This window comes from Lepisma saccharinum, chromosome 18 (assembly GCF_977018435.1).
Source record: "Lepisma saccharinum chromosome 18, izLepSacc3.1, whole genome shotgun sequence".
Lineage (NCBI taxonomy): Eukaryota > Metazoa > Arthropoda > Insecta > Zygentoma > Lepismatidae > Lepisma > Lepisma saccharinum.
The window spans coordinates 64,585,217-64,605,333 of record NC_139246.1 but is presented as its reverse complement, the minus strand read 5'-3'; the positions used below and the strand labels follow the sequence as shown (position 1 = coordinate 64,605,333).

Sequence of the window (20,117 nt, the reverse complement as noted above, 5' to 3'; positions counted from 1 at the left end):
TCCCTGACATTTCCCTGACTTTTTTTGACACCTCAAATTCCCTGACTTTTCCCGGTTTTCCAGGTCTGTCGCCACCCTGTACTAAGATTGAGGTAACGCCTTTACTCAGCAATACTTGGAGTTCCTAGCAACTGCTTCCTGGCTGTGATTCTGACAGTCGAGAATCGAGAGTAATTACCTTTGTTCTTGATAAAGTATATGGTATCGTAGAGGAATTATAAGAATGAACAAGGAGAATAATAACATTGAGAGTACACCAAAGAAGCCGATCCAACTACCACATGGAGGAAATCAGTTGTAATTTATCTAGCTGTTGTTTATTTCTAATGACAGACTGATCGAACGAAGCAAAAGCAAGAGAATAAAAATCTTAAAGAAAATTACAGTACTCACTATGTTCACACTGCGTCGCTTCGTACTTCAGAATTTTTCCTATGTACATTTTCTCCATTCATCATGAAAACAAACAGTTTGCACTGAAAAAGGTAAGGAGCTTTTGACAGCGCTAAACAATTTTGCAACTCAGTAACAGAAACACACAATGCAAAACTGCTGGCTGATTGATGTGGGTGGGTTGATAATTCGGCTAATACGCCACAGAGACCGTTTATTTTGGCCAAGATGCACTAAGCAAAGGCAATATCAGGCATGTTTAAAACACCCGTTTCGCTTTCAGTTGCCCTCCTCACCTTCCCCCTTTTCTTCCCCTATCATGCACGGGACACAATCGGAGGGACAATATATCATCAAAATTTCCCTTTTCTAAAAAAAATCCCTCAGTTTTCAATGATGTATGGGTTGGCTCGACTCGGTCACACGATCTCTAATGGAATGGGTTTGCAACACTATTGTTGCCGGTACTTCCAGTTTAAAATAACAAAGGCTACTTTAATGAGTCATAACTCATCATATCACATTCTATTAATGACATTAAATAACTCCAAAATTATTCTCATGTAGCATGATAGCACTTTAAAATGTCTTGTGGCATTTTATGTGAGCTTCTTTATAGACCCAGAGGATGCAAGAAAAATATGGTTTAGAAATGTTACAAGCCTTTTTAAAGTGTTGCAGTTACACCAAAAAATTGGTGGATTATTATAAGTGTCCATGCTTCAATTTTATGTAAACAATATTCTTATCGTTTTGGTTAACCTGGGGAGGGAGGAAAATTACGTAAAAATATATACAAATACAGATATTAATGCTCAACAGGGTCTGTTTATGCCCTGCTGTCCATTATTCTCTGTCATTTGCAATAAAAACAAGTCGCTGCACTGTCAGTATCAGCCAGCAGTCACACAAAAAAGACTTGCACAGAAGGGTAGGAATCCACAACCCTCCTTCCCCACAGTGGCATTCATACCTTTCCCAAGAACTCCTTATTCGGCCCAGTATCATGATAATACTGGTTTTGAAAACGTCCACGTTCTTACCGCATGAGTTTGCGAGCAAGAATTGGCAATGTATGGTTACTTTTGTTTTCACATAGCATTGACCACCAGGCAGTTACGTGCCTTCAATGTCACGTTTGGGTGCAGCACTCTAGTTCTGCTTTTGATCTTGTTGTCTGCTTCCCAGGAGGGTACATCATTTCATCTCATAAATCTACATGGAACTTCTTGTGTTGGACCCCCAAGTCACAAGGAAGGGTGAGCAAATCTTTGAAAAGAACAAATCTGGACAAATGAGTTGTTTCTCTTGGATGCTCTTCTAGACACTCAAGATCATTGATGTGGGGGCAGAGCCCCACAAATAATTTTGCTTCTCTTGTAAAGTTTACTCTGAATTGTGCCACATGAACTTAACTTTAAATACACATTTGAAATGTTCTAGACCATCAACTTTGGGGGGCTGAGACTGCTAAACCATCAACTTTGGGGGGAGGGGGGAAATGACCACTATATACTACAGCGCAGAAGGAATAACTTGGCAGTGACGTCATCTCCCATCTTCACCTCTCCTTCCAGAAGCGTAGGCTCATTCGCTAGAGCGGACAACAAGGTGACCTGCAAACCAATCAAAATTATTCCGAGAGGGGTGATACAGGCTTGCAGGCTACTTTGTTTCTTTGTTAGGGAGTTTTTTTTTGTTTTTTTACTGGTTTTGTCATTGTTGTACAATGAACAGTGGCGCAAAGAAAGGTAAGTCCTTGCACAGCGATGCACGAGAAATAGTTTTCAATGTGTATAAGTACTTTGATTGCGATGAAAACAAAACCACAGCTGTTCACAGAACATCCGTGGCGACAGGTGTCAGTGAAAGATCTGTGTGGAGAATTTTGAAGGAGAAAGACAAAAGTGTTGCGAGTGTTGCGACGAAAGGCATTTTTGTCACCATACATAAACTGATGAAGGAACTGCAAGAAAATATTCATTTTTAGGGTTCGCGTTGGTATGACCATAAGAAAATTAGGATTCAGATTTAAAAAGCATAGCGTAAGCAACTCCTTGAACGAAACAGCATTGTTGCTTTGCGGGCAACGATCATTTTTTCGTGAAGTTAAAAAACTGCGCAGAGAGCAAACCGCCGGTCTTTCATTTACATGGATGAAAGTTTCGTCAACACACACCACACTGTCCCCAAAGTTTGGCTGGATTCCAAAGATTCGGGGGGGGGGGGGGGGGCTTAAAAGTGCCAACAGGGAAGGGTCCCAGGTTTATTATTATGTATGCTGGTGGTGAAAGTGGATTTGTGGAGGGGGTGAAGTTAGTGTTCATTTCAAAAACAACTTCTGGGGACTATCATGGGGAGATGAACACTAACAATTTTATGTTGTGGTTCAAAGAACAGCTTCTTCCCAGTCTGCCCCACAACTCTGTTATTGTGTGTGGCAATGCTCCGTACCACAAGAAGTTAGTGGAAAAAAAATCCCAACATCAAACAGCAGGAAGGATGAAATGAAGTCGTGGTTTTCATCTCACAATATTCCGCATGCAGAAGATTTGCTGAAAGCCGAATTATATGAAATAATTAAAATAAACAAACATAAAATAAACATCTAGCAGTGCTAACATTAAATTGAATATTGGTAGTTTCCACCGCGATCCTTACTGCTCGTACTCTTACTCGTGCCATGGTTCCTTTCATAGTAGTTGGCAACGCTGACTTAGCAGGGAGTGACGTCACTGCCAGGTTATTCCTTCCCGGCTCTAAGTATATAACTATGAGTATTGTTAACATTTTTACTAAAGAGAGTTTCAAAAGACAATGTGCATGAACTAGGGGAGTGGAATGTGACGTTCGGGCTACAAAAGGCTCTCACATGACATTCAGAACGAGATCATTGATATATTAGGGAGATCTGTTTTGCACTCCATGGAAGCAGATATTAAAAGTCGGAAATATTTTTGCTATTATGGTTGACGAAACTTGTGACATATCCATCCGTGAACAATTGACATTTTGCATTCGAACTGTAAATGAAAATTTTAATATTTTTGAAGAATTCATGGGCTTTTATGAGATTCCGAACACTGAGGCCAAAACTTAAAAAAAGGGAGGGAGTGAGTCATTCATTGATTTATTTCAGTGATCAGAGGTCCCCCTCTAATAATTTTGACAAGTCGGCGCCCCTGCATCGGTATCGGTATCACCTCAGCCGTAAAAGAAGAAACACACAAATATTTATTTTGTTTGTGATTCTTATGTAAGACACTGGAAACTGATTTAAAAAACTGTCCAACAGACATTAAGTTGTTGGCAAACGAAGAATTAAACCAACTCCAGGCAGTGTCGCAGTACACATACAAGTGAAAGAGACTATTTTCCTTAATACTTTATTTATAAATGTAGAAAAAAAATGTAGTTAAGTCCTTAAAGCTACCATTGATACATATTAAAAATGCACCATAAAAGCTATAAAATTATAAACTGTACAAAATATTTTCTTCTCCAGGAATTTCTATAGCTGCATCCTTGTTACTCTCCAGAACAATTAAGTCAAACGTTACATTATTAAAAATACTGTACTTAAAATATTAAAATTATTGCTCCTAGCACAGCACCAAACAATTATGTTGTTGACTTGCTGCATAAATATTCACAAACTGGTCATGGCAGGTGGTCTAGCATATGCCTTAGGAATAAAGCCATATTTTCGAGTTTTTGGGGCATATGCCCAAAGCCACCCATCAACGGTCTGATTGTTAAGATCTGCGTAAATCCAGTCTCCTCTTCTCACTGACAGGTCATCAGGGGCTTGAGCCTAAAAAATGAAACCAGGTTGAATTTGTGATTGCAATTTTTGAATGGTAAAATAAACATATCAGATTATACCATCATTAAACATGGCTTACCAAAGACACATGGAAACAGAAGAAAATACTAATACACTTGCAGACTCACGTGTGTTTTCCAAATCACAATATTACGAGGGGCATACTGAATGTAAGGAGAAACAATTTTAAAAAATCAGAATCATCAATACACGCAAACGAAGTAAATCATCGCAAAATACAGACTTTACTGAATGCATCAAGATAGTGTGATTTCATCAGCTTCGATTTTGTGAGCGCAGGCAAATGATCAAAATGGCTGAGAGTGATGTTTCATTTTAACAACATGCTGTAATTGAATTCCTTGTTAAAGAGGGAATTCCTGCTGCTGAAATTCAGAATAGATTTCAGCATGCATATGGAGATGTAGGCACGAGTGCTAGCAGTGTTAGAAGATGGGTAAAACATTTTAAAGATGGAAACACGAGCATCACAGATGAGGCTCGGAGCAGTCGCAACATGGAAAGAGGTGACAACATCATTAAAGAAGACAGACTGTCACTGTGGATACAACCGTAGCAATACTTGAGACAGAACATGGCGTGGTGCAAGAAATGATGGCAAGGTTAGGCTATCGAAAAATTTGTTGATGGCAGACCACAAAGTGCAGCAAGAACTCCTTCAGAGATAACTCCATGAAGGCCATACTTTTTTAGTGAGTATTGTGACCGGTAATGAAAGCTGGTTCCATCATTATGAACTGTAAACAAAACAGCAGAGCATGGAATGGCACCATTCCACGTCGCCGGCAAAAAAGAAAGCAAACACAGTGCCGTCTGATGCCAAAGTTATGGGCACCGTCTTCTGGGATGCATTCTGGTCGAATTTCTTGAACCTGGGGTAACCATAAATTCTCGCCCTCATATCCAAACACTTCACAAGCTCCGTCGTGCATTGCGGGATAAATGTCCTGGAAAGAAAATCATCCTCAAATACGGTAATGTACGCCCGCACTGTGCTCAGTTTACTAGGGAGGAAATTGGGGTGGGAACTTCTGCCTCACTCTCCCTACGGTCCCGACATTGCACCCTCGGACTATCATCTGTTTGGTTTTGTGAAGGAACGGTTACGAGGCCAACGCTACCAGATTATGGAGGACATGCAGAAAGCAGTGCATAAGTATCTGCATGCAGTTGGAATGGAGTTCTACTGTAAGGGTATTTTCACGCTTCCAGAAAGGTGGGAAAAATGCATGCAAAGAAATGAGGACTCTGTTGAAAAGTAAAAAGTTTGTAGATTATGATGTTGTATGTTTTTCTTTAATAAAACCAAAACTCTGTTCATGAAAAATTGTTGCTCATTACTTTCAATATGACCCTCGTATAATGGAAGTGCCAGGGTTGACCCGTGTTGTATGTGTCTGTGTGTGAATGTTCTTTCATCTATTTCATTTTATCACAATTCATCCTCATCTTCGCTTTTAGCCAAAATTAAAAATTCGCAGAAAAATGAAGTAAAATAAATCTATTCATTCATTCATACCGCATCAGAATTTAGTGTTACATTCTGCCATTTTGTTGTTATTTTCAAGAATAAAAATGATATACAGTGGAGCTTCGATTTTATGCTTTCAGGGGAAAAAACTTAAAATCATGGAAAATGTAAAATTGAGAAAAAAATAATAACATTTTGCTTGGGACACCATCAAGACTGAATGTATAATGCAGGAAAATGTAAAATTAGGGAACATAAAATCAGGGTTCCACTGTAATTTATGTAATGGATTTTGTACTGTAAATCTCTAAATACGAAGTTCCTTTTCAAAGACAAAATCCATTGATTGTGATGCATACACTTGCATACACTAATTAAGAAGGTTCTTCAAGGAACATTTGCAATTTGATACTGGATCAGTTGAATACCAGTCTGGTATCAGTAGTTTATTGGTATTATATAAATACCCTATCTTTCTGACAGTAATAACAAAATATTTTGAATTTGAATGTGAGTGTAAAATTTTGGGTGCATCAGCACTAAGGCTATTTTGTACCCGTCACGTTATAGAGGGTCCAGCCTCTTACTATAACTAAAATAACATAACTGTGATGTTGTGTAACTAAAATATTAAAATATTCTGACTTTGGTTAAAAGCTGAGGTTGTAAAGGGACACTCAGCACCCACAAGGATGAAAAACGAGACAACACACAGAATTATACTGGCCAGGGCCAGTCGCCAGAGCCTCGTTAGTTTGCAAAATGCAGTCCAGGGTGCACTATGTGGGTGGAAGTGAGGTTGACAATTGGGTGTACTACGTGGAAGGTCACCCCTTACACCCCTAATAACAAAATTAATTCAAGAAAAAACAAACATCTCTGTACATATAATTAAGGACTAAAGTAACAGATTTTCAAACTCTATTAGAGAGCACAAAATAAAATTTAACACACACAAGTATAGGTGGAAATAATGCCATTATCTGATTCGACGATTCATTGTTGCTACCAGTAGCAATGGAGATATTGTTGAGTAATCACTTTTTCTATAAATGCTTCTCGTAGTAAGTTTCCTGTGTAATGCATATGTATTTTGTAACTGTCTGAAATTTGAATCGGAAGCATCTGGCAGGGACAGAGATAAGACACCACATATATTGCTGGCTGTGAATACTATGTTGCCATATGTTCATCTGTACTAACTTCAGAGAGCTGATTAAGGTTTAATTTATGTGGATTTAGAATACTCTACAAGATTTACATAAACATTTTATTATTGGTGATAATTCATGGTACCTAACAACCATACACGTCACTTCAGAATGTGACACATTAACACATACAGAATACGATAATGTCATCAACTCATGTCCAACAAAAGTCAAAACAGCATTTCTAGGGTCTGGAGTTTTGTGTATGTATGTATTTTTCCCTCTGTATGTAGCCAAGCGAAAAATTGACAAATGTATAAAATATATGATGTATAGATATTTTCCATATTTTTTTACATTAAATGCTGTATTTTGAGTCATTTCTCTAGTTTTTACTTTACAATGGAGTTATTTGTGGAGCAAAGATTCAATATTGGCTCCCATGTAGCCAAATGGTTAGTGCTCTCACATTTGGTGAGATATTCCAAGTGGGGACCCCAAAAGTTTAAGTGCTGGTCCATCATCATCAGAACAATTGGGGATGCAGTACTTAATGCAGTGATCATGCGTTAGGCCACAAATTGCCACTTGGTAGGCCCTGGCCTTCAAAAGGTGGAATTTAGTTTACATTCAAAATGTGATTTGTGTAAAACGTGGATAATTTTTACATGATTACCACAGACCCACGACCTCACTTCTCCTTACATCTTGCTTTCAGCCATGAAAATCATTGTTCATGTGTACTGTGTTCTTCAATAATGCAACATTTCTCAAACAATCTCTCCTGATTCTGGAAATAGTGATTGTGGATTTCCGGGTCAGTAGTTCAGGAATCCTTGATAGAATTTCTGAGAAATCCAATCAAAATTTTTAAAACATAACACAGGAATCAAGAAAATAATTGGACTACAAAAATATTATTACATATTTTAATACATGTACATATTTTTTACATACTTATGTACATATTTTGCATGTTTTGGCTATATAAAAATCCAGGCCTTACTAATGATTTTCTTTTTTAAAGGATATATTCTGTTGTTGCATCACACTATTTTTTCTCCTTGTACGTGTTTGTTACAACTTGTCACATTTCCCACAGTAGCAATCGGTCGACAGTTTCGGTGCCAATAAGAAATAAGGAAAAAGTCATCTGCTGGGCAGCAAGGAGTGAATGTTGCCACGTTGTGGTCTAACTCTGTTTTGTTTGTGTCTACAAGAAACTTGTTTTATAAGCATGGTGCTGATTAGTGTGGTGTTGAATTTGTGCATTCTTGCATATCTTACATGCAACCTGACCTCAGCTTCCCCCCAATGTGGGGTTCACTCTGTCTACAGCTGCAACACCACTTGGTTTCTGCTAGAAATGACAACAATCGGCAAGTGCAGGAAACATGACATGATGTACCAAATGCGGTTTAATTACATTTTCTACAACACTTAAAAAGTGTCACACAGCTGTTTCCATGGCACAGTGGTCAGTACAACATGTTACAAAGCCAGGGGTTCTCAATTCAAACTCTGGGCAAGGCATAAATGTATCATCATATTGGATCCACCATCACCCATTTCATCATTATCATCCCCATTAACCCAAGGGGCAGAAATGTACAACAAAATACAACGAAAGAAAAAATATATGTGTCAAAATATCAGCTACGGTAATAAAAAAAAGTCTCTCAACAAAAGCCACTAAATCACTAAACCAGTAAAGTAGAAACTTACCTTGTAGTCATACAACATCACTAACTCGGTGCCATGATAGCGTAGATCATCTGATGATGGGGATGTCATGTGATGTGAACTGCTTTGGGATGTGAAATTATTTTGATTCTGGTTATTGCTCTGATTTATGTGACCTGAAAGAAAAAATATTTGTTTCAAACACTTCATTGCCTGCACCTACACCATCTGTGTGTAGTGAACATTATGCTTGGACAAGCTAATCGGAACTGGACCTACAGTTTGAAGAGAGATTTGAACCCCTGTGCAATTTGCCTCCTCCAAGGATCAAACCAAGGAAACAGCATTAGTCACTACAATGTCTGGGAAGCACGGTGTACATGAAGAGGCTACGCAATGACCCAGGTAAAAGTCTAGTCTCATTCGTGGTTTTCAAGTTGGGTTTTCAAAAATGTGAAGGCTACAAATAATAACTTTTATAATACAAATTAATTTATACAGTATTAACATTTTATACTAAAATGTGCAAATAGTTCGTAGTACATCTTAAAAAGTATCTGAATAATGGATATCACAGGGAGTTCACAAATCATTATACATGCTGATTTGTTTAATACAAGTGCAAAAGTGAATTATGATGGTGAATATTCACTCAAAATTCCTTGAATTCTGAGAATTATGCGTGAATTATTGGCTCTGGAAATTCTGTGTGAATTTTTCTCCGAACAGGTGAAAAAATGCAACTTTTATTAATCTAAATCTCATTGAATGTATACACATTTATAAATGCCCTGAGGCAAGTATTTCACAGTTTAGATTTTATTCTTATCCAGGAAGGAAAAGAAATCTGCGTGGAAAATGAAACAGAATTTTCTCATTCCATTAACTTTGTTATTGTCCTTTGCAGAACAATCTTTCTGACAGGGGAAAGATTATTGCAACATAAGATACCTTGAAGTTGATTAGGTAAATTTGAGTTTGAAATTATTGTAAAATTGACATTTTTTCATGCATCCCATAACATGTTTGTAGATGTATTTCGAGTCTGAGTATGTGAAATAGCAAATGTAAACTCCACTCCTTAAATTAAATATCTTAAATATACAGTCAACTCTCGATTCTAGGACCCCGGGTATAACGACTCTCTCGAAGTAACGATCCTTTTCTCGGGAACCGTGAAAAATTTAGAAAAATTAGGAAAAAAAAAAGTTGAAAAATTGAAGGAAATCGGCCGAAAAATGCGTTGTTTTTTCCTCCACTCATTCCCTTTACGAGTGCTCTACCGCTCACAATTAGGTCTGAACTAAAAATGGACACCATCACACCATGCTTGAGTGATATCCAATAGCACTTGACCTCTGCCCTCCCCTCCCTCAAGTGCACCAATGTTACCCCGCACCCGACTGCTGCTACCCAACGTGCCAGGCTTGTTTTGCCACGCTTGCTCTTGGATAAGCGAGAAGAGAAGATCGATTGTGCTTGGATGTTATTTTAAATCGACTTGACTTGTTTCCTTGTCCTAAGAGCTGCTGAAAACTCGCGGGGGAGGGTGGGAGCAGCCCGAAATGATAGTTGGACTTGCAGTCTTTGCCAATGTGTATGGCAGATCAAGCTCTTTCATCGATAAATACACCACCTTGAGAGATAAGATCGCAGGAATGTTCGAAAATACAGATGCGTGGCGCCTGGAAGTCTGGCCCATCTGTCCAGCTCTGACCTAGAGTTCAGCAGGTTCCCGTGAGTGAGCAACTCTCAGCCTTGTAGCTGACAACTTCCGGTAACCCCTTTCATTCAAAACGTGTTCTTTGTTCCCTGCAACACTTCATAAAAAAGCGAAACTGTTAGAGATAATCAAAACCACATAGGTGAACTAAAGATCGTCAACCCGCTTAATGCGTTGTCATCCAGGTTTCCACAAAAGTTTACTTCGATCTTACGTGCATCATAACTCCCGTTTCCCACTTCATACGTTTTCCTAATTGTGTCGATTTCGTGTCGTAATATCTGCCAAAAAAGTGTTCCGTTGGCTGACTGACTTCTCCCTCATTTCCTGTCAGCAAACGTAGCGGGGGGGGGGGGGGGGGATGCAGATTGTTTCAGCCACGATTTTCTTGCTGATGCGGGCTGATTACAGACGAGGGTGGAAAAGGAACCACCCCTCTTCCTTTCCTTTGACGTCTAAAATGGGGAAACCAATTCTGGATATATTCTTGAAAACGAACAAAAACCATAGAACAAGTAAAACAAAAAAAGTGACCCTCTACCCTTTTCCCAGCTCATTCTCTGCCACTGGTGTGCACGGCAATGTTGATAATTGCAGATTTCAGTTTTTTTAAATTTATTTATTATTATTATTAGTTTTTAATGCTGTTGTCTGCATAGGAAATATTGCCCATATTATTGTCTGTTGCATGGTAAAACGTAAAGCAAGGGTCATTTCTTTCTTCTTTACACTGCTGTTAAAAGTTCCGTCTTCGACAGTTGCGTTATCTTTAAAATGATGGGGCTTTTCTCTTCCGGCTCGAGATTCCAGCCGGTCTCCTTGTTTTTACAATGCAGCTGGCGCCAGTGTTTTCTCTTGCTTGCCGATAACAGTGATGACTCATCCAGCACAAAGGAAAAAGTTATTGTTTTGAATCTTGCAAAGCTGTTTTGATTTGACGATAACGAAATTGGATCTCCAGAAAGGAAAACAAGAGTTAAAATAACTTCATGTTCTGCACCTTCTAATAAGCAAATCTGTAAATTTAATATGCATCCGCTTTTCTTCAGCGGAGGAAAAAAAAAGAGTGTTCAATGTAGGAATGGTCGCTGAGACTGATTAAAAAGACATTATTCAAGGGGAAAACGTTTGGAGGGGTGGGTGTTTGACATCGAGAATACTCCTAAATCAAACATTAAATGGTCCATTAACGTGAGAGTAAATAACGATCTACCATTTTGATATGTGAAAATGTGCAGTTTCATAAAGCTTGTTTTCAGTTCATTTTATGCTTTTGGGCTAATCGGGACTAAATATACAATTCAATTCCAAACCCGAATGATTATCGACTGCCACACTGTTTAATGACCTGTCCTAGAATACGCATTGGGTGAAAACAGATCGCAAGTTGCACGTTTCCTTTTTCACGCTGGATTACAATGCAAGTCAAGGAAGGAGTTTGGACTGCTCCCTTGAATGGGGAAGGAGGGTGAACGAAGTTGGTTGAAGCAAAGAAAAGTGACTTTTTTTTACGAGGTATTTTACACAGCCGAACCAGAAAGAAAATTACAGCCCTGCCTTTATTATTTTTTGTCTGGTACCTAGAGAGGTTGTGTTGTTTCTCCCTAGAGATCTAATCTTACCAGTTAATCTTGTAACAGACAATGCTCCAGTAGACCCGTATAAAATCCAACATTCATTCTGCCCGATTATCTCCCGACTTTTGCTGGCACCAGTCTGACTGGTGTCAAAATTCTTCGAGTTTCGCTTGCAATAAGCGAGAGATTGTTTTCCTTTCCATTGGTCTCGGTGCAAACGGGTTTCTCATGAACTAGAATTGTAAGAATTTCCTGGAAACGCAACGACTGTGCACAATTTTAAATTCTCTTTTGTGAAAACTTTTTCATGCTCTATTTTCCTTCTCACAACACGCATCCTGTGCATAACAGGTTGTATAACTACCAGGATAAATGGTGTTACCATCTCCTAGGCATCTTTGTGTCCGTTTGAGCTCCCTTTAAGCTGAAAATTGGTGCAAATTCCAATAACGACCCCTTCGAAATAACGACCCTTTTCCCGGGAACTGTGAAAGGTCGTTGAATCGAGAGTTGACTGTATATACCTTTTAATTGAATTGAACTTGAATTTTCGGATACATTGCAATCACACAGACCTCTTTATATTAATATATTTGGGTGGTGAGAGGCGGTAATACATAAGGTTTAAGTAGAGAAAAGATCTGCTTTTACCTTTGGATTTTTGGAAAGTTTGCCTTGAAAACTGGGAATTATACTTGAATTTTAACAGACTGGCCACCCTGTATGACTTGTACATGTTTGTCATACTAAACAGACACACTTTACAGAGCTTGTTCCTACAGTGCTGGATGTTCCTCTTGTTGGAGTCATTAGCACAGAATTCCCCAAAGCAACACAGACAGATTGCAATGTGTGCATGGATATCACTGTTCTAGCAACAATTAGGATACAAAGGCAATATAACTTGTTCCAATATATATCTTGTGTGTTTGATCCTGATGAATCAATACTTGTACAATGAGAAGTATTAAAAATTCCAGGTAGCTGAGAGGAATGTGTATGGACTATTCAAGGTACATCAAAAACAAAACAAAAAACCTTGTTCATGGAGGGAAAAAATAAAAACATGGAAATGATATGTTTTTCTCTTTAAATTTCATCTCCCCCCTTTTTAATGCCTACATACAAATAAGACTACAGTGATATTTTCACAATTTTCAGCTCTTAAATGTGAATTTTATTAGCACAGAATATTGACCTAGCAATCAAGGTATTTTGCAGCCCTTAATTCTACCCACCTTCTATATACTATTTGTTATCTGAATGAAACACAGAGTGATGTTTTCTCTGTAGTTAAAAAATACAAAAATAGAACATTACAACACCAGGTAGGCAGATTACTCATTGTAGGGTGACCTTGAAGATGGATACAGGAGCACAAGAGCATTTTTCAATGCAGATTATGTGATTAGACTAAAAAAATTTCCCACCTCCTCCCAACAAGTTTAAAGAAGAATTTGAATCATTATGCATCCATTGTATTACAAGAGGAAAACCTTAAAAGTCCAATAAATATTGCAGGGCAGACAGTATACAGCTCAAATATACACAAGGTATCAACTGTTAATTACAACAGGCTGCAACACTAATCAAGTGAGCTTCAAAATGCCATTTTGTTATTTTAAAAATGGCACCTCCTATACACACTTGCACCAGTGAAGAGAAGTGGTTTCTTGCCCTCTGCCAGCCTAAAAATTACAGAAATTTCTCGAGAATGAAAATTCAATATCTCTGTGCATGCTTACCACACCAGCAAGTTACCTAATAAAGGAGAAAGTTCGACAACAGAGTTGCTACGATTTTTCGATTATGAAATTCCCTGACATTTCCAGGTTTTCCAGTCCAAAACTGAAAGTTTTCAAGACATGTTTATAATCATGATGTTTGCTTTTGAATCTTGTTTTTCAATTAAATATATAATCCGTTAATTATTATGAATATGCAACAAAAAAATCTTTATTATTATTATTATTTTTTTGGCAAATTTCATTCTACACACACAAGAACATATGAAAATTTGAATAGTAAAATGTAAAATTACAATCGGCATCAAATGTATTGGGTGCTACAACCACATGCATCTAGCCTTCAGGCTAAGGTAACAGAGGTGCATTATTTCACCATAACAGATCTCAACAATATAAAAACAACAGAAAAAGTTCATAAACCATACACAATTTTTCATTTTCTGGTGGATTTATAATGTCGTAGAAAATAAATTTTTGTACTTTTTTGCTTACATTTAGAAATTTAGAAATTTTTGTTGCATATAGAAATTCTATAGGAAATGCCAACAAGACTAAGATCAATAAAATAATAAGACAATAACCTCATCTTCACCAACCTTTCCGATAATTATGATCATATTGTCAATGTACTTTAGTTATCAATCAGAGATCTGGGCTGCAAGTTTTACTGTGATATTCTTTCTAATATCTAGTATTATAAAAGTGAAAATTTATTACAGAAATTCGAAGGAACCATAATTTTGCACAAGACTGAGAATCATAAGAACAAAAGAAACAAGTTTCTAAGCTGAATCTTTTTGGGAGTGGAATCACAAGAACCGAATCGAAAAGTGGAAATGAACTGCTTGTTCATTTTCCAACTTTTTCTCTTGCAGACTCCAATATGCATGTAAATTCCAGACGACCTGTAAAATTCCCTGACATTTCCCAGTTTTCCAGACATGTAGCAACCCTAGACAATGGCCTCAGTTCGCAGGCAGATGGCTGGAAAGGCTTTCGCAGTGACTGTACGTGAACACCAAATACTTATTCTTCTCAAGGTATATAGGCACTAACTCAAAGTTGAAAATATGTAGATGAGCAATAGGTCTGTGCTAAAATACAGCAAACTTGTGCAACTCTACGTACAGAAATCTACTAGTCAAGAAACAAACAAATTAAGGTTTTCGTTTGACTCTCGCTTGTAAATTAAACCCAGGCCCCTTGACTGGTCTATAAATAGATCATCCTGAGACACTTAAAAATTGTAGGGATGGGACTAATTAATCGATACTCTATTGGTATCGGCCGATATAGGCATATCGGTTTATCGGCAAAATTACAGATTATTTTACAGATCCGATATATCGATAAATATCTTATAATTTAGTGCAAAATTCTGCCATTTTGTTGTAATTTTTATGGATAATCTCGATGCCCTACTTTTTAAAAAAGTAACTGTCTAAATATTCAACTTCTTTTGCACTGTAGTCACCTCGAAACACATATTTATTAAGGAGATCAATGAACATTTCAGGTTCTTCATAGACCATTTCTAATTTTATATCGGATAGGTACATTATCGGTAGAGGCAGATATTTTTGGTAAATAAAAAAGCAAAATTTCGGTACAAAAACTGAGTCCATTTCGGGTTCAAGAGCGGTAAATAAAATAAAATATCGGTGTTATAGCGGTAAAAAATTGGATGAAAAGTGGTATATAAAAAGACATTTTGGTTTTAAAATTGTGAATATAATCCTAAATTTGATTTAAATACTACACTTATTCCACAGAATTAACATTTCACTTCTAATAGCACATTTATGTAGTTATCAGAGTATTAAGTTTATTTCTGTGTAAAGGAGTCCATTTTTGCTTCTCCAATATTAACAGCAGAATTAATCAATTTTCCGGGAATTGCATAACTCTCACGATAATTCAGACCTCAGAAGGTGCCACGTCGGTGAATAAACCCTAAATTTCGTGTTTAAGAGTTAATTTCGCTTTTTGCAGTTCATTTCGCATTATTTCGTGGCAAAACATGGTCACAAAATGCATCTCACACCTTTCAAAAACATGAAAAATTAACACTACAATGTGTTTTTTCAAATTTCGTTTTTTCGTCAAAAACGAAATATGCATGCCTCTAATTATCGGTTATCAATATCGGCCAAAATTTCAATTCGGCCCATCCCTAAAAAAATTGCAACAAATCACCAATTAACATGAGTGAATGGAGCTCTCTCATTCTTAAATTTAACACTAAAGCTAAAGATACACTTGGACTGCTAAGCATTTTTCAAGGAGAGCAAGGGTCTGTTGCACAGAGAGGTAAAACAAGTTTTCATCCTTTGATCCTTTGTCTCGGAATTGTTTATGCGGCAATTAAACTGAGCTGGATACACTAGCAAGCTGTTACAGAACATGATGCTGTTATGTTACAGGCCATGCTCAGTGCTCTAACATGGCATAATGGGTGGAAGCTGAAGTAGTACCCTTTCCACTCTTCATTAGAGGTGTTGTTAATATGCCATTCATTTCCATTCCACATCTTGATTTTTCTTTTAGGAATTCATGTTATTTTCTCCCCTCCATTGTTAACTAACTAACTAACTCTCTAGCCTTCTTAAACCCGAAGGTTCATGGCTGCAACAACACAGGCCTTCCATCTGTCCCTATCCTGAGCAAGATCTATGTACTCTTTTCCATCCCTACCGATTTCCCTTAGGTCCATCTCAATGTTATCCCTCCATCTTCGTCTTGGTCTTCCTACTGGTCTCTAACCATCAGGTTTCCCAACAAGAATCCTGTAAACTCCTCTTTCCTCTCCCATTTGTGCCACATGGCCTGCCCACCTAAGTCTTCTTGATTTAATCATTCTAATAATATCTGGACATGAATACAAATTATGTACTTCTAAATTATGTAACCTTCTCCACTTACCTGTCTCCTCATCACTTTTAGGTCAACTGTTAGATTTTTTATTGATTCATTATGTGAGAGGCATGCATATTCGTTTTTAATGGAAACACGAAATGTGAAATAACACACTGTAATGTTAATTTTTAGTTTTTGAAAGGTGTGAGGTGCATTTTCCTACAATGTTTTGTCATGAAATGATGCGAATTAAACTCTTATAAACATGAAATTTAGAGTTTATTTACCAACATGACACTTTCTGAAGTCTAAATTATCCAAGTTATGCAAATCATGGAAAATTGATTAATTGTACTGCAAATATTTGAATACGGAGAAACTAGTACTCACTTTTATCTGTGAAGCTGTTTCTTCTTCTTTTTCGCTTAATTTCAGTGGCCGCTGCCACCATCCTTGTTGGAACTTCAACGAGGATGGTGGCAGTGGCCACTGAAATTAATCGAAAAAGAAGAAAAAACAGCTTCGCGGATAAAAGTGAGTACTAGTTTCTCCGTATTTATATACTACTGCGTCTCTCCTTTCCCAATTATAAATATTTGAGATGCAAAAATGGGTTACTTTACACAGGAATAAACTGAATACTCGGATAACTACATAAATGTGCTGGTAGAAAAGAAATTTTTATTTCGTGAAATAAGTGTAGTTTTTAAAATCAAATTTAGGATTTTATTCACCATATTAACACTCAAATGGAATATTATATACATGAAAACCTCGTTAATATGAAGTTCAAGGGACAAAAAATGTCAACTTTGAATTAAACGACTGAGTTATCCAAACTGTTCAAGATGGCGCCTGTTTTTCAGGTGTAAATAAATTACAGTATAAAATACCCCCATAATGGATGTTTTATACTTGGTAATAGCTCACAAAATAAGCTTTATACGTATATACTACATAATAATGTTGTAAGTTTTAAAGAAACTATCAAAAATGTTAACACAAAATGAGGGCACAGAGCTTAAGCGAATACAAAGATTCCTAGGAGAAGGTAACATCATTTGTCCTGTGTAGTTATACCACCTGTTATGAACACGACACATGTGGAAAGAAAAATAGAATATAAAAAAGTTTTCACGAAAAAGATTTTTTAAAAAATGGTATTTTCTTTCAAATGTGCACAGTCATTGCTCTTCCATGATATTCTTACAATTCTAGTTCATGAGCAACCCGTTTGCACACAGACCTACGGAAAGGAAAACAATCTCTCTTTTATTGCAAGCAAAACTCAAAGAATCTTGACAGCAGTCACACTGGCGTCAGTAGAAGTCGGGAGATAATCAGACAAAATGAATATTGGATTTTGTGTGTGTTTATATCCATTACAGGATTAACTGGTAAGATAAGATCTCTTGGTAGACACAACACAACCTTTCTTGGCACAGGAAAAAAAAAAAACGGGGCTGTAAATTCCATTCTGATTCAGCTGTCTGAAATACATCTTAAAAAAATTATGTTTTCTTTTTTCAGCCAACTTCATATTCATTTCCCCCCTCCCGTCCCCCTTTCCAGGGAGTAGTCCAAACTATTCCTCGACTTGCATTGTAATCTGTCCTGAAAAAGGAAACATGCAACTTGCGATCTCTTTGCACCAAAAGTGGATCCCAGGACACATTAAACAGCGCCGCACTCGATAATCACTCGGGTTTAGATTCCACTTTAAACTGTATATTTAGTCCCGATTAGTCCATCAGCATAAAATGAATTCAAGACAAGCATTATGAAACTTGCGCATTTTCATATATCAAAATGGAGGATTGTTATTTACTCTCCCGTTAATCAACAATTTGTTGTTGGATTTAGGAGTATTCTGAAGGTCATCCTTCCTTTTGGTTCTGCCAAACTTTACCTCTTGAATAACTTCCTTTTTTTTTTATCAACCTCAGCGTCCATTCCTACATTGAGCATTGTGGGATTTATTTTTTTATGGGGGTATTTCCTGAATTAAAAAAAAAATAATCGATCAGACAATTTGATTATCGCAGGCGAAAAACTAACTTCCGGTTTGACCAAGTTTCCCAAATAAACAAATGGAATACAGATTGCCTTCGAGCTTATTTTGTTACAAAAGATCGGATACAAAATGGATGACTTGAAATGTTTAAGTAATATCAAGAAACAAAGGTACCTCGAAGGAATTGGCAAGTTCCTGGAGCTTTTGGATAAAGATTTATAGAACAATAGTAATGTTTTTCGAGACAATGTTGATCTTCTACCAGCGGTTTCGTTAGGAACTTTACTTTTCGTCAATTGGATCTAAAATTCTTCCTTTTGTTATTCAATAAATATTCAATTCTTTATTAATTTCCTTAATTTTGGCGATCTAAACTACATGTTTTGAAAGCTATAATGAATACGTGCAGATATATCTCTATTCTCCCGGTGCCTAACCTATTTCTTTCATGACCAGGATAACTCCTTTACATTTTGTAGGGGGTGTTAAGGGACTTTTGACTCATCATAGTTCATGTAATGAGGCTTTTATCAGTCACATAGTTACACATATTATTTTGTATCTTCTGATCCCATTGCAGTCCCAGAATGAATTTTTGATATGTTTTAGAGTATGGCATGAGGCACCAAATATATTTTTTTCACGATTTTTGGTGATGACATGTTTTGAGATATTCAAGGTCAAGGTCACGTGACAAAATTATATTTTTATCCAAAGGTAGGCAGGCTTGTTATATATCACTGGAAAGCTTGATCAATTCCCTGTACAAAAAGCTTTATTTGAGCTTCCTAGGCAAAATAGGGGCAGTTACAGCACATTTAGTATAGCTAAGAGGGCTGAAAAAGGGCAATTTATGCAAACTTTGACATTGAACAATTACAAGACAAACGAAACTAAAAATTTTCATTGTTACTAAGTTCCATGCATAGTTTCAACTCCCCAAATTTCATGAAAATTGGAGTTGGTCAGGTTGTGGGCTGTGTTGATTTCATATGGAATGACTCATATACAAGGGACAGTCACATGAAAACCTTAAAAGTGCGATAGAAGTTATAGGATTGACTGTATACAGCTCAAATTTACAAGAGGTATCAACTGTTATTTACAAAATGACTTCAAGACAGACACTTCTTCATAAGAAGCTGCATACAAGCTTCAAAATGCTATTTTTATCATTTTAAAGATGGTACCTCTACTCACTTGCACCAGCAAACAGAGTGATTTCTCGCTCTCTAAGAGGTCTAAAACTTATAGATGTTCTGGAGCAAATGAAAATTCAATATCTCTATGCATTCATACCACACCAGTAAGGTTACGAATGGAGGATGAAGGTCAACAATGGCTACAGTTCACCTGCAGATGGGTGGAAAGACATTCGCAGTGGCTGATAAGTGACTGCATGTGCTTCCCAAACATGTGTCTTATTGTGGTACACAGACACTAACTGAGACTAGCAAATATATGTAGATCAGCAATGGGTCTGTGCTAAAATGCAGCAAACTTGTGCAACCGTACATGCAGACACCTACTAGACGAAAAGAAAAAGAACAAATTAATATTTTCATTTGACTATTCCTTGTTTTCTTTTCCAGCCATGATCATTAGTCCTGGTTGCTTCCTGTACAGCTTCTTGCTGTTCCTTCTTTCTCCGATG

General features: G+C 37.1%; 1 protein-coding gene across 2 annotated transcripts in view; it reads right to left on the bottom strand.

Moving 5' to 3' along the window:
* Nucleotides 1–3,771: 3,771 nt before the first annotated feature.
* The window catches only part of LOC146002130 (SH3 domain-containing protein Dlish-like), a 49,030-nt gene continuing 32,684 nt past the window's right edge, over nt 3,772–20,117 (bottom strand). For both annotated transcript variants that reach the window (XM_083139849.1, XM_083139850.1), the window contains exons 6-7: nt 8,588–8,721; nt 3,772–4,207 (exon numbers count right to left, since the gene is read on the bottom strand). In XM_083139849.1, the coding sequence (XP_082995975.1) occupies nt 4,043–4,207; nt 8,588–8,721 (299 nt within the window). In that variant the 3' untranslated portion in view covers nt 3,772–4,042. The remainder of the gene's footprint in view (nt 4,208–8,587; nt 8,722–20,117) is intronic.